The 14,989-nt window shown below is 44.4% G+C and overlaps 1 protein-coding gene across 1 annotated transcript; it reads left to right on the forward strand.

The window, feature by feature from the left end:
• Positions 1–1,251: 1,251 nt before the first annotated feature.
• Positions 1,252–9,121, forward strand: LOC144000351 (olfactory receptor 5AR1-like). The gene is made up of 2 exons (XM_077494141.1): positions 1,252–1,956; positions 8,624–9,121. The coding sequence occupies exons 1-2, from the start codon at positions 1,491–1,493 to the stop codon at positions 9,088–9,090; spliced, it is 933 nt and encodes a 310-aa protein (XP_077350267.1). The 5' UTR covers positions 1,252–1,490; the 3' UTR covers positions 9,091–9,121.
• Positions 9,122–14,989: the final 5,868 nt, after the last annotated feature.

Consider the following 14,989-nt stretch of genomic DNA (forward strand, 5'->3'; position numbering starts at 1 on the left):
GAGCGAAGGGAACGCGGTAGATTTTGCAATCTAAGAAGTTCCTTAAGATAAGGTGGAGCTTGTCCGTGTATGCATTGATGGACAAGAAGAGAGACCTTATACTCAATCCTTGTAGAGACCGGCAGCCAATGAAGAGATTTTACATGCAACTACATCCAAAAAAATATTCTGCTACTGGCGATACCACATGTGTGAGACTTTTTCATAGCCTATCCACATAGAGAGGCCCAACATTGAAGTAGCACCATCGGGCATTCTAGGAGCATAAATTAAGCATCTAATTTTTCAACCACCTATTACACTTTTGAAGGCCCTCAAGCACCAGGACAAGTGCCCACAAAATGACCCCATTTTGGAAAGAAAACACACCAACATATATTCTATGAGGCATAATGAGTCTTGTGAACATGCAATTTTTCTCCACACGTTTTTGGAAAATGTGGGGAAAAAATGAAAATGCTTTTTTTTTTTTTTACACAAAGTTGTCCATTTATAGGATATTTCCAACACATAGCATGCACATATCAAACATTTCACCCCAAAATACATTCTGCTACTCATCCTGAGTATGATGATAACACATGTGTGAGACTTTTACACAGCCTGACCACATAGAGAGGCCCAACATTGAAGTAGCACCTTTAGGCGTTCTAGGAGCATAAATTACACATCTAATTTCTCAACCACCTATTACACTTTTGAAGGCCCTGGAGCCTGGGGACACCTGATGAAGGGAAGGAGCCATGAGTGCCAGCGGGGCACCCCAGAAGAGGAGGAATGTGGCTTCTCTGTGCAAAACCCTTGCATAGAGCAGGTAAGAATAACATTTTTGTTATTTTAAATAAAAAAGGAACCTCTACAACCCCTTTAAGGCGCCTTCATGCTACTGAGATTGATGAATGGGGACCTTTACCTGAGTTTTGGCTGTGAGGTCTCACTTTATTGCAAAAGAGAAAATACACCAACCTCTCAGACTGAATGTTTGTCATCTATAGAAATTATTGCATTTTAGTCTTCTTATAAAGGCATGACAATGGCAAAAATTACAATCATTTTTTCAGGTAAAGCCTAAATCAGATTTATTTTTTCTGATACAGCAGGAATAAGTAACTTTTCTCCATCTCTTGAATGACGGACAATGGATTTTACACTGCCAATATCTGAGAAGATTGCTGGATTATAACATTTAACATCGCTGATAGTGACAAGAAACCATTTTTTTTTGTGCACAATTTCAGTCAACATCTTATCTTTTACTTATAGAATTTCTCTCTTCATTATTTTGGACTGTCACAAATCAAGTCTTCCTTTAAGTCACAGATGAGAGGGAATTATATTTTATTTGTAGGTTTTCCTTTAAAAAAAAACAAGAAGAAAGTAAACATTTAAAATTTAAGTATTTTTTTCTGTAGTGTTTTGGAAAAATAACAACTGAAACATATATAAGATTAACTGTTGTTCCTATTTTAAACATAAGTAAATATATTGGAATGGGAAATCAGACAATTTTGAAGGAATTGCTCCTCGCTGGACTCTCTGACCTTCCGGGTCTTCAGCTTCCTCTCTTTGTCTTCTTCCTTCTCATCTACCTTCTGACATTAATCTGGAATTTGCTGATCATTGTCCTCATAGTCACCGACTCTCACCTCCATGTTCCTATGTATTTCTTCCTTGGAAACCTGGCCGGTTTGGACCTCTGCTATTCCTCATTAACTGTCCCACGAATATTATTTGACCTTCAAACCAAGACAAGGAAAATTTCCATACAGGCTTGTATAACCCAAGTCTTCTTCTTTCTATTCTTTGCCTGTTGTGATGCTTTTCTGTTGGCTGTCATGTCCTATGATCGATATACCGCCATTTGTCAGCCATTACATTACACACAGATCATGAGTTGGAAACTGTGTGTACAGTTGGCATCCATTGTGTGGTGTCTTAGCTTTACTTCTTCTTTCACTTTCAAAATATTTTATTTTATATTAAAGGCACTTACATACGTAAAACAGTACACAAACTAGCATTAGCAGGGAGGGCCTGCTGTCACAATGTAAGTAAAAAAAACATGAGACATTAGTGAAAAACAGACAATATCAAGAGTGTACAGTCGGCAAGCCCTTCCTTATCGAGGGGCTACATCAATAAGAGGTAAACGGAGGGTGTCCCCCCCGGGAGAGCCCACCAGGTAGAACTATTAGGGTAACTCCCAGGAGCCCCCATCCCGACACCCCTAATAGGGAACTTGCTGTGCCAGGATGAGGGAGTGTCCTCCCAGGCCCCTCCCTCGCAGAGGGGAAAAACAGTCGGAGGATCGTCTGCCGTGGGTACCGCAACATTAAATTGGACTGTATGGTGAACCTGTCAATTACAGCTCTGTTGAGCAAACCAAAATCTTAGAACGACTAGAAGGACAGAGAAGAGAAGAAAGGAGGAGAAGAGGAGAACAGAGGGGTCGGGGGAGGTAAGCTATGTCCTGAAAGGGTGGAAGAATATAGCGAGGGAATGTTTCACAATCAATGTAAGAATGGGTGCTTTAGGGGTGAGGTCTGGTTCCTAGGGGAGGGCCTGGGGGTACCCCCGGCAGCAGAGAGATTCCCATGTAACGGGCCCAAGGGTCCCACACCTTTCGGAATTTAGGTGTGGTGTCTGACAGAATACCTGATAGTTTTTCTTGGGACATTATCCACGATATCTTCCTCTTAACTGCGAGGAAGGAGGGTTTGGGTTGCTTCCATGCGGAGGCAATCGCAATTTTGGCTCCTAATAGAATAAAATAAGTTAGTTTTTGAATGTTACCAGACATCAAAGGAATCGGGGTATTGAGTAACGCAACCTCTGGAGTTCTCGAAACCCGGCAGCCTGTGACTAAGTAAATCAAGTTGAATATTTTAGACCAGAACGAACGGAGTCTAGGGCATTCCCACCAGATGTGGATCATGGAGCCACGAAGTTGGCACCCCCTGAAACATAAGGGATTAGCCGTGGGATATATTCTGGCTAGCCTTACTGGAGTGAGGTACCACCTGGTTATCAATTTGATGCTAGCCTCCATTAGTGAGGTGTTCTGGATCCCACGAAAGGATCTGGCGAAGGCCAGCTGCCAGGATTCGAGACTCCCAGAGGTCTGGAGATCAGATTCCCAAGCCGTCATATAGGGGGATTTACCCGTTGGGGTAGTGAGAGCCGTGTAGATCACTGAAATACCACCCCTCTGCTCCCCGACTCCACCACACCAGGCTTCATATTCAGTAAAGGGAGGAGGAAGGGGTTTGTTTTTCCAAAGTGAGTTCAAGTAGTGAGATATTTGGTGGAAGCGGAACCTCTCTGTGTTTGGTAGCTCTAAGTGTTCGATACAATAAGCTAGGGAAATCGGACCCCTGGAATTAAAAAAGTGACCTATCCGGTATAGTCCCTTGTCCAACCACCATCTGAAGGCCTCAATGTTCAGACCGGGGGGGAAGTCATGATTACGGAACATGTGAGCAAGGGGTCTTATAGTGGAGACTAGGGAAGGCTCTTTGCGAAGGCCGTCCCATAGGGCACAGGAGTGAGAAAGGGATGGGGACATGATGGGCGGCCTGGCTTTGGGCGGGCACCATAATAAAAAATCTAGTGTATAGGAGGGTACCGCACAGCGTTCTATGGACTGCCAGTCCGGTTTCTCATATTTGGAGTAGATCGAGGAGAGTTGGGCTAGGCGAGCTGCAAGGTAGTATTTGTGGAGGTTAGGCAGACCCAGCCCCCCTCTGCGTCTATGCAAGAAGAGCGTGTTTTGCGGTAGACGGTATCCCTTATTACCCCAAATATATTTCAGTATTTTGCTTTGCAGAGAGCAAAGGTGGTCCTTCCGAACTGGTATTGGCAGGGCTCGAAAGTAGTAAAGGATTTTGGGGAGAAGGGTCATTTTTATGGAGTTAATCCGGCCAAGCCAGGATAATTCATGTTTAGACCATGAGGAGAGGTCGGTTTCCAGCTGTCTGTATAACTTGGGGTAATTGTGGGCATATAGCATCTCTATTTTAGGTGTGAGGGAGATACCCAAGTATTGGATGGCAGTGTCACTCCATTGGATCGGAAAGGATTGTTTGAGTGAGAGGACTTGGTGAGTGGGGAGAGAAACATTCAACGCCACAGACTTGGAGTAATTAACCCTCAAGCCTGAGACCTTGGCAAAGTCGTCCAATACCCGGGATAAGTTGGGTAGGGTTGTGAGGGGGGAAGTGAGGAACAACAGTATGTCGTCCGCGAAGAGTCCACATTTGTCCACATTTGACTACCGCATTGGACACCTCTAATGTCCATATTGTGGCGGACTGCGATCGCCAGGGTTTCAATGGCTATTGCAAATATGAGGGGGGATAGGGGGCACCCCTGTCTGGTCCCCCTGGTGATGGGAATTGGCTCAGAAAGGTATCCCTGCATTCGAATTTGGGCCCTCGGCTGGGAGTATAAGGCCTGTAATAAGCCAAGGAAGCGAGCCCCAAATCCCCACCTGTCAAAGAGCTGGAAGATGTACTGCCATGAGACCGAGTCGAAAGCCTTTTGAATATCTAAGGAAAGGAGGAAGCCAGATTGTCCGGATCCCCCTTCCCAATTAGACTGCAAAATGGAGATAATGTCGATCGCCCTCCGAATTTGATCAGGTCCCTGTCTGCCGGGAATAAAACCAACTTGATCCTTGTGGACATAGCGTCCAATAAAGGAGGCTAACCTATTGGCCATAACTTTCGTAAGAATTTTGAGATCATTATTAATAAGGGAAATCGGTCTGTAGTTGCTGACATCTTCCAAGTTCTTGCCAGGTTTGGGGATGACCGTGATATACGCCGTGTTAAGGTGGGGATCCAGGGGGTCTCCATTAGCTTTATGGTTACCGAGATTGGCCAGGTGGGGAGCTAGTGTGTTGGCAAAGGCTTTATAGTAAGGGATCGAAAGGCCGTCGGGACCAGGGGCGGAGCTTTTTTGAAGAGTCTTAATGACTTCCAGTATCTCCTCTGTCTGGAAGAGGGCTTCCATAACTTGTTTGTGAACGTCCGATAAGGCCGGGATGGGCAGACCCTCCAAAAACTTTGGGAGGAGGTTATCTTTGGGGGGTGGGGAGCCACTGTAGAGAGAGGTGTAGAATTTCTGAAAGGCATTCAGAACTGTGACCGGATTAGACGTGGGCGGGAGTCCCGCGCTTCTGATCCGAGGGAGGGTGCTCAGCTTGGTTCTAGGGGAGAGTCTATTGGCCAGGAGAGTGCCTATTTTATCCGCCTGTGAGTAAAATTTGTGGCCGGCCCACCTAACTGATTTTTCAGCTTTCGTGGTGAGGGCGAGATTAAGTTCTAAGCGAGTCCTGTCTAGTATGGCCGTGGGGGTACGGAGGGGGTCCTTTTTGTGAAGAGCTCTGAGTTTAGAGTATTCCTCTTCTAGCTTCAGGATGGTTGATTGCCTTTCCCGTTTTATTTGAGAACCCAATTGCATGAATTTTCCCCTAATGTAAGCTTTGTGCGCCGCCCACAGGGTCTCGGGGGAGACATCAGGAGTCGCATTAATAGAAAAATATTCCTTCAATGCTTTGTCGAGATCTATAACTCGTGATGGCTCCGAAAGGAGGGATTCATTTAACCTCCAATGCCTAGGATGTCTCCCACTCGAGCCCCCCAGGGCCGTCACAATTACAAGAGAGTGATCTGAGATCACTGTGTCAGTGATGGAGGCTTTGAGCATCCTGGGAAGGAGCGAGGAGGGGACAAGTATGTGGTCTATGCGTGCATATGATTGGTGAGGCGCTGAGAAGTGAGTGTAGTCTCTCTTTGTGGGGTTTAATTCCCGCCAGACATCGGATAGCCCATGAGCGTGTAGCAATTTGGCAATCCGTAAGCTTGCCTTTGTGGGCCTGGTTAAGCGGGGACGTGAGGGGGAGGATTTATCAAGTCCTTGATCAAAGGCGACGTTAGAGTCTCCTCCGACAATAACCGTCCCCTCTAAAAGAGGTGCTAAGGTACGTAGCATGGATTCGAAAAATTTGGCCTGACCCGTGTTCGGGGCATAGTAGGAGACCAAGGAGTAAAGTTGGTCCCCCACAGTGCCCTTTACAAGTAAAAATCTGCCCTCCGGATCCGCTTTTTCAAAACTCTTATTGAATTTGCATGTTTTGGCCATCAAAATGGCCACCCCCTTGGTCTTGGATTCCGCGTTGGCTAAGAAGAACTGAGGGAAGTGGGCATGTAGGTACTTGGGACTATACCGGATAGGAAAGTGGGTTTCCTGAAGCAGAATTATATCTAGTTTCAGGGATTTGTAGTAATCGAGGGCTTTTCTCCGTTTGATGGGGGAATTAAGACCCTGAATGTTGTGGGAGGCTATCTTAAGCCTAGCAGCCTGTGGATCAGCCATGGAGCAGAGGGGGAGCCCAGCATCTGAAAACGACCTCACTTACCCAATCTATAGCTGGGTTCTTGGTAAGGGCATTGAGATCGGTGGCCCGAGGATGTCTCCCAGGATACCATGTCGACTGGGTTGGCTCAGCCCAACCTGAGGAGAAAAAAAATAGTATCATGCAAACATTCAACGGGGGAAGCTTACCATCAAGGGGGAAGAGAAGGGGAGAAAGGGCAAGGAAAGAAAGGGTTCCTGAGAAGAGAAAGAGGAGATCAGGGCAGGAGACACCCCCCGAAATCCCAAGCAAACACAATGAAGACAACCGACCCATAAGGTCAGGAGTCCCGACCCTCAGACGCCTGGGAAAGGCCGAGGGAGGGAGAGTTACACATGTGGTCCCTCGCGGAACTGGGGACCCCTAGTCGGGTAACTACCCGAACTGTGAAATCAACTTTAAATAGCAATAACATAAAAGCTGCAATATACATAAAAAGGAACTTTTCTTTTGAGGCACGGCTAAACATAATGCCTAAAAGACACTGGGGCTAAGAAATGAACGCTGTTCTTTAAGGCATAAGGAAGGATGGTACATCCAGGGGGGGTGCTGAGGAATGCAGCCCCCTGGGAAATCCTCAAAGCAACCTTAGGGCCCATTTCGAGGGTATGTAAACAAGAAAAAATATATGCGGGGTTACGGGCAGTCCAGTAGATGGACAAAGTACTGCATAGCGTCCCGGATTATTGGAGGCAATGGGGATAAGGGTAGAACAAGGGTAGCACAAGTCCTAGGCAAGGGGAGGGCAAAAAGGGTTGGAGGGCCAAACTTTCCAAGTTTGGGGAGCAGTCCTCCGGCCCTCTCCAGGACCTCGGACGGTCAGTCACAAAATGGAGAGACTGATAATGGGATTGGAAGTTGCTCAGGTGGGTGCATTATCCTTGACCTTCTTGGCTCTTCCGGAGGTCCACAACGGGGATTGTGGGCTGTTAGGAGTGGGTCGTTTGTTAGATCCCTGGCTAGGGTTAGAAGTGTCCATGTCAGCTTCTTGAGAGATGATTTTCAGCTTGGTGAGGAGCTTTTCCCCCTCGGGAAAAGTGGAGAAGGCAAAAGACTTCCCTTTGTCCGTGAACCTGACCGCAAAAGGGAATGCCCATTTGTATTTTATGTCTTTGTGGGACATTGCAAGCAAGAGGGGTTTTAGAGCTCTTCGTCTCTGTATCGTGGAGGGGGAGAGGTCCGCAAAGATCTGAACCTGGTGACCCTGGTAATTGACGTGTTGCAGGGATCTGGCTCTCTTCATGAATTCTTCTTTCACCGAGAAGTGATGTGGCTTGGCCAGAACATCTCGCGGGGTGCCATCCTTCCTAGGGGGGCCGAGGGTTCTATGGACCCGGTCAAGTTCAAGCTTAGTAGCTGGGACGTCAGGGATTAGCTGTTGAATGAGGTCTTGCACCGCCCTGGACACATCAGTTATTGATTCTGGAAGCCCGCGAATTCTGACGTTATATCTGCGTGACCTATTTTCGAGGTCATCTATTCGGGCCATGGCTATGTCCAATTGCTCCTGTACTGAGTAGATGTGTCTGGAGTTTTGGATGGATCTGGCTATGGTATCCTCCATTTTATGTTCGATCGTTTCGATCCGGGAGCCTAGGTTAATAAAATCAGCTTTCAATTCCCCCGTGATTTGCAAGGCAGTTTGGGAGAGGCCCCTCTCTAATAATTCAGAGAATTTGCCAAACAGGGCATCCATGTGGGAGACTGGGTCTGTATGAGCAGCCTCGTGGGGGGCCATGGCGGTCTGGGTAACTCTGTAGGTCCCCGCTGGGGAGGGAGAGAACTCCTGGATGGTGCGTTCCAGCAGAGAGACTGTGGAGGCCGGGGACGGTGTGGCTTCCTTGGGGAGACCCCTGGGGTTGCCTGGGGTGGCGTGGAGAGGAGGAAAGTCTGTATCTGACCTGAAATCCACTGTGCCTGCGGATCTGTGATCCTGAGACAGGAGCTGTGCTGCGGTGGCCATCTTGGATTTCTCCCTCACGTCCAATGAAGCGAACAGCGGGCCGAGATTGCGTTTAGCCAGTCCACCGGTCATTCAGAAATGTGCCCCAACACTTCGGGATTCCGCCCCTATAGCTCGGGAAGCGGAAGGGTAGCCGTGCCGTGCGGTAGGGGTTCCGTTGTTCCGCGAGGCAGCGGAGCTTTAGATGATCGCGGCCATCTTGGAAGCCTCGCGCATGCGCCTCAGCTTTACTTCTTCTTTAGTTCACACTCTTTATGCCTTCAAATTAACATTTTGTGGATCAAATATTATAGAAAGCTTCTTCTGTGACCTTCCACCATTGTTTCCGATCTCCTGCAGTGATATCTTCATCAATATCCTGCTCATTTTTCTCTTGGGAGGCTTCCTTGCTGCTGGATCTCTAATACTGACCTTCCTGCCCTATGTCTACATAATCAAAACTGTTCTTAAAATTCAAGCTAAGGGCAATAGAAGTAAAGTTTTCTCCACTTGTACCTCTCACCTGACAGTGGTATTTATGTATTATGGCTCCTTTATGTTTAATTATTTTGGCCCAAGTGCTAATTATCATTATCCTGGTGACAAAGTAATGTCCGTGTTTTACACGGTGATCCTTCCTTTCCTTAATCCTCTCATCTACAGTCTGAGGAACCAAGATTTTAGAACAGCATTTCAAAGTGTTTTCAGGAAAATCTTTCCACCGAAATAGAGATACAAAAAGATAGGAATGTACTTTTTATGACCTATGTAGGGAACTCATAGTTAGAGTCAGTAAGGCTGAATAAAGACATTTGTCAATCCAGCTCAACCTGTAAGGATGTGTGTATGCATGTCTCCATCACTTCCCATATCTCTGTATACTGTCAATGCTTCACCTGGGTATATGTGAAAAGATCTGTAGAGGGTAGATTAAATTCCCTTTGGAGGAGGTAAAGGGGTTTTGATTGGAATCCTTGGAGTAGGTTTTGGATAGATGTAATGCACCTTTGAGTCTATTGGGTTAGGGGCAGATCTGGAGATAAATGGTAGAGAGATTCAATTGGGATTGGGATCATTGGGATGTTGGGGGTGGTGTACCATGTTGGGCCAGCTGTTTCCATGCATTGGCTGAGGCTTTCATTGTAGGGGAAAGTGCTGATGGAATGCCAGAGCCCAAGAGTATGCTCATCAGCCACCAGTGTAGATATAAGATCGATGCACTTTCTATTTTACCCCACAGCTTTTTAGGATGTGGATGGAATCATTCAGTTAGTTGGTCCAGTACAGATGCTAAGTGAGAGTCTTCAAAGTCTATGGTCCCTGAACCGCCCGCTAATTTGTGTTTCCTGTGTTTTGAGCGTACACATATAGGTTTAGCGCCCTTCCATATGCATTTATTAGGTAAGATTTGGAGAGATTTGAAGAAGGATCTGGGTATGGGGATGGGGAGTGTCCTGAATAGGTAAAGTATTTGTGGCAGTTAAATCATTTTAAATGCTGCTAGTCTCCCTGACCATGATAGTTCTTGTTTCGTGATGGATTGGGTGACTGTGGGCAATCTGGTGAGCAGAGATTTAAAGTTAACTAAGAAGAGGTTTTTAACAGATCGCATTAATTGAACTCAGAGGTACAGTATAAGATGCTTTTATCAGGCCAAGCAAAATGGTATCATATCTGTAGTAGGCAAGGGCCAAACAGACCCCTGTTTGGTTCGCACCAGAACTTCCGAACACTGTGAAAGTTTGGATCCAAATAACGAACCCCATTAAAGTCAACGGGATCCAAATGTCAAAAAGCATAAGTGCCCATTTTGAAGGCTTATATGCAAATAATTGGGCATACAATGGATATAGGGGTCCAGGTCCTGCCCTGGGGGACACGTATCAATTAAGGCTGGCCGAATGGTTCGGTCTGAGCATAAGTTTGGGCTGAACTTTGGTTGTTTTCCAACATTCGGCGAACACCGAACATTATGCAGTGTTTGTGGCAAATTTGAAAGCAAGCCGCGGAACAACGTTAAAGTATATGGGACACTAATATTAAAAAACCAAAAGTGCAAGTTAATGCAAGTTAGCTAAATGCAAGTTAATATCATAAAAAGAGTTCTGCCCCAGGGGACATGTATCAATGCAAAAAAAGTTTTAAAAATGGCCGTTTTTTTGCGGGACCAGTGATTTTAATAATGCTTACAGGGAAACAATAAAAATGAAATATTCCATTAAATATTATGCCTGGGGGGTCTCCTTAAGCCCCATACACACGAGAGGACTTATGTCCGACAGACTTCCGAAGGATTTCTGCCGGAGTTCTGCCGGAGTTCCGACAGAGTTCCGACAGAGTTCTGACGGACTTTTCGACTGAGCGGACTTGGCCACACACAATCACACCAAACTCCGACGGATTCGAACGTGATGACGTACGACTGGACTCGAATAAGGAAGTTCATAGCCAGTAGCCAATAGCTGCCCTAGCGTCGGTTTTAGTCCGTCGGAATAGCATACACACGAGCGAATTTTTCGGAGGGAATGGGTCCGACGGAGTTCCGTCGGAAAAATTTGAAGCATGTTCCATTTTCTAAAGTCCGTCAGACTTTTGCGAATCAAAAGTCCGTTGCAGCCCCACACACGATCGAATAGTCTGACGGAATCATTCCGTCGGACTTTGGATGTTCAAAAGTCCGCTCGTGTGTACGCGGCATTAGTATGCTTGTAAAGTGGCGCAGTTTTCCCGTATTTAATACCACAGCAAAATTAAATTTCTAAAGGAAAAAAGTAATTTAAAACTGATCGCGGCTGTAATGAATTGTCAGGTCTCGGCAATATAGGTAAAACTCATTGAAAAAAATGACATGGGTTCCCCCCCAGTCCATTACCAGGCCCTTTGGTTCTGGTATGAATATTAAGGGGAACCCCAAACCAATTTTTTATTTACAGTAAGTGGGACATTTAAGATGCACTCATAAATTTGAGACACCAATTGGATTAACAGTATTATAATTTTATTTTCAATGGTCTAAAAAAATATATGATTTGATTATATAAAATATACTAGCCTGATTAAATGTAAACTTTTGTCTCCATAAACGAAAATATTACATCACAAAAATATATATTCCACACCAATTATAATATTCATGGTCTGCCACCATGGCCCACACCCTCCTAGCATCACACTCTTATGCCCCATACACACGATCGGATTTTCCAGCAACAAAACTGAGGAATTTTGTTCGAAGGGCATTGGCTCAAACTTGTCTTGCATACACACGGTCACACAAATGTTGGCCAACAATTACGAACATAGTGACGTACTATAGATGTACTACGTGTTTTTTTCAGCTCTTTAGCGCCACACTTTGGACTCCTTCTACTAATTTCGTATTATTAGAAGTTTGGTGAGTGTTGATTGATGCTTTTCAGTTGGTTTCTGAATGCCGTTTGTCAACCAGACATGTTGCGGAATCGGAGGAGATAACGTTTTATTTATTATTGGCCTTGGAGTTATTGCTTTGACATTATTTTTTTGGTTGAATAATAATGGATTTGATTTGGTATATTTTCTATATTTTTGGATGCATAGAATGCACTTTTTTGTTAAGTTCTATTGGCAGATAGCATGTCTAACTTTATTTGTTTTCTTTTTTTAATGCACAATAAAAAAATGATGGAGAATAATACTTGGCTACGTGTTTTGTTTGGTAGTCGACAGTTACCTTTTCAAAAATACAACATTAATTTGAGAAGGGTCACCAACATAGTTGTATCTTTGACCTTAAAAACTACGGGATAATGGTGTTGTGGTAACTTGCCCAAATAAAAAAAGACATACTAATATTATTCTTGATATCACTAGAAAAAAAGGCCTTTGAAAATTCGATTGCAATAACTCCATCAGTATCACCAGCAAAGCAGCTTCATTATTATCCCATTAAAGGAGAAGAGAATTGTGCGCTGCATTTGGAGATTTTATAATTTGTCGCGTCACGAATGTTAATTCTCCAATTACGAACGCTAGTTTACAAGACCGACTGCTTCTGGCTCATCCTTGCTTCCGAACATGCGTGTTTATACGTTGGACTTTTGTCCGACGGACTTGTGTGCACACGCTCAGAAAGTCCGACAACAGACATTTGTTGGCGGAAAATTTGAAAGCATGCTAGCCAACATTTGTTGGCGGAAAGTCTGACAACAAATGTCCGATGGAGCGTACACATAGTCGGACTTACTGCCAACAAGCTCACATCCAACATTTCCCATCGGAAAATCCAATCGTGTGTACACGGCATTAGTCTGGGGATGATGCCTAGAGTTTGGCGAGGTTAGAACGAAAAACTTCCAGTATTTTGACAGGGTTGCTAGTATATGTGTCACATGCTGTTTTCAGTCTCATAGATGTCGAAGGATAGTGTAAAGCTTGCAGTGCTCAGGCCATGGGGATGTCAGGTTTATTTGCCCCGAGATAAGAGATATGTTGTCATTTACGTAAGAGTTTATCTGCTAAGTCGGTAAGGAACAGATCGAAGTCGAGCCGAGCCAAGATATTAGTGGTGGGGTTAGGAGTAGTTTGGAAATCAGTGTAACATTTGTTGAAGTTTGTCTCCAGTTTTATAAATAGGTCTTTCCCCTCTCGCTTATTGGATGCAGCCTGTAGGATCAGCTGTCCCCGAAACACGGGTTTATGAGCTTCCCACAATGTCAGCGTGGAAATGTCATCAGTAGCATTGTAGGAAAGGTGTTCTTTAAAGTTTGTCTTTAAAGTTTGTCTCTACAGCTGAGGGGTGTGTGAGGGTGGAGTCGTTGAGACACCAGGATTTATTGGGCGTCCTAGGAATCAGGGAGGTGACAGTAGTACACACCGTGGAGTGGTCAGTCCATGAAAAGGGGGTAATCACTGAGGAAATTATTTCTGGGACCATAGCTGTTGTAAAAAAAAATGTGGTCAATGCGAGAAAAATATTTATGGGGGTGTGAGTAATGTGTAAATCATTACAGGGTTAGCTTCACACCAGGTATCCCAGGTCATTTATACCTGGTGAGAAGATGTTGTCAAGTCCGTCTGGCTGGACTCGTAGAAGGGGCGGGACTTATTGAGGTATGGACAAATCACCTGATTAGAGTCTCCGCATAGAACAACTGTTCCAAATTTATGCTTGTCTGCTACCTGAAAAAGATGTGAGAGAAATGCAGTCGGGTGTTTATTTGGAGTGTAATAAGACACAATTGTGATTGCAGTGTCTGATACATGGCCTGTGAGGATCAAGTAGCGGCCCTCTGGATCTTTGACTTGGGAAGCGAGGGTGAAAGGCATAGATCGGTGGAAAATTATAAGTGTGCCCCGCTGTTTTTTGTGGCTGTGGCTGAGTAAATTGTGGGTAGGAGGCACTGAGGTATTTGGGGGACGTGTTTCTCTGTGAAATTAGTTTCTTGTAGACAAATGATGTGAGCTTTTGCAGCTGCAAAAGAGTGTAGGGCCTTGGTACGCTTATGTGGGGTGTTGAAGCCTTGAACATTCAAGGAAAGGATATTTAAGGGGGGCCATAAATGATGTGGGTTTTATGTAGTGGTGATGGTGGTGTTATTAGATCCCAAGCGATGAATCGCGACTACCAGAGAGAAATAGAGAGGAAAGGGAAGAAGAATAGTGTGAAGAAGAACATAAAGAAGTTGTACAACCCTTAGAAATACAAACAATGTTGTTAACCACTTCAATACCGGGCATTTATACACCCTTCCTTCCCAGACCAATTTTTAGCTTTCAGCGCTCTCACACTTTGAATGCCAATTACTCAGTCATGCAACACTGTACCCAAACAAAATTTTTATCATTTATTTCATACAAATAGAGATTTCTTTTGGTGGTATTTAATCACCACTGGGTTTTTTATTTTTTTGCGACATAAGTGAAAAATAGCGAAAATTTTGAAGAAAAAAACACTTTTTTTAGTCTCTATGATAAAATTTGCTAATAAGTCAATTTGGGCCAAAATTTATATGGCTACATCTCTGTGGTAAAATAACCCAAATTAGTGGATATTATTTAGTCTCTGTGAAAGTTATAGAATCTACAAGCTCTGGTGCAAATCATTGAAAATTGATCACATCTGATCACACCTGATGCACTGATGGCCTATCTCATTTCCTGAGGTGAGTTTTTTGAAGTTGTAATTGTTTCCCACAATTCTTGGGAAAATTAAGATCTTTTTTTTTTTTTTTTACAAAATTGTCATAATAAGTTATTTCTCGCACACAGCATATACATACTTTCAATTACACCCCAAAATACATTCTGTAACTCTTCCTGAGTATGGCGATACCACATGTGTGTGACTTTTACACATCCTGGCCACACAGAGAGGTCCAACATGCAGGGAGCGCCATGAGGTGTTTTAGGAGCATAAATTACACCTCTAATCTCCTAACGACCTATTACATTTGTGAAGGCCCTGGAGCACCAGGACAGTGGCATTACACAAAATGACCCCATTTTGGAAAGCAAACTCCCCAACTATTCTATGAGGCATAATGAGTCTTTTGAATGGTTCATTTTTTTCCACAAGTCTTCGGATAACGTGGAAGATAATTAAAATGTTTTTTTTTTTTACACAAAGTGGTCAGTTTATATGATATTTC

The sequence above is a fragment of the Lithobates pipiens genome, unplaced genomic scaffold, assembly GCF_037356315.1.
Source record: "Lithobates pipiens isolate NorthernLeopardFrog02 unplaced genomic scaffold, aLitPip1_a1.2 Scaffold_22, whole genome shotgun sequence".
Classification (NCBI taxonomy): Eukaryota; Metazoa; Chordata; class Amphibia; order Anura; family Ranidae; genus Lithobates; species Lithobates pipiens.

Bases quoted from the DNA above. Each gene is read 5' to 3' on its own strand.
- LOC144000351 (XM_077494141.1), top strand. From the start codon at position 1,491: ATGGGAAATCAGACAATTTTGAAGGAATTGCTCCTCGCTGGACTCTCT. The intron at 1,957-8,623 runs CTTTCAAAATAT...CTTCTTCTTTAG, and splicing joins TAGCTTTACTTCTTCTTTCA to TTCACACTCTTTATGCCTTC.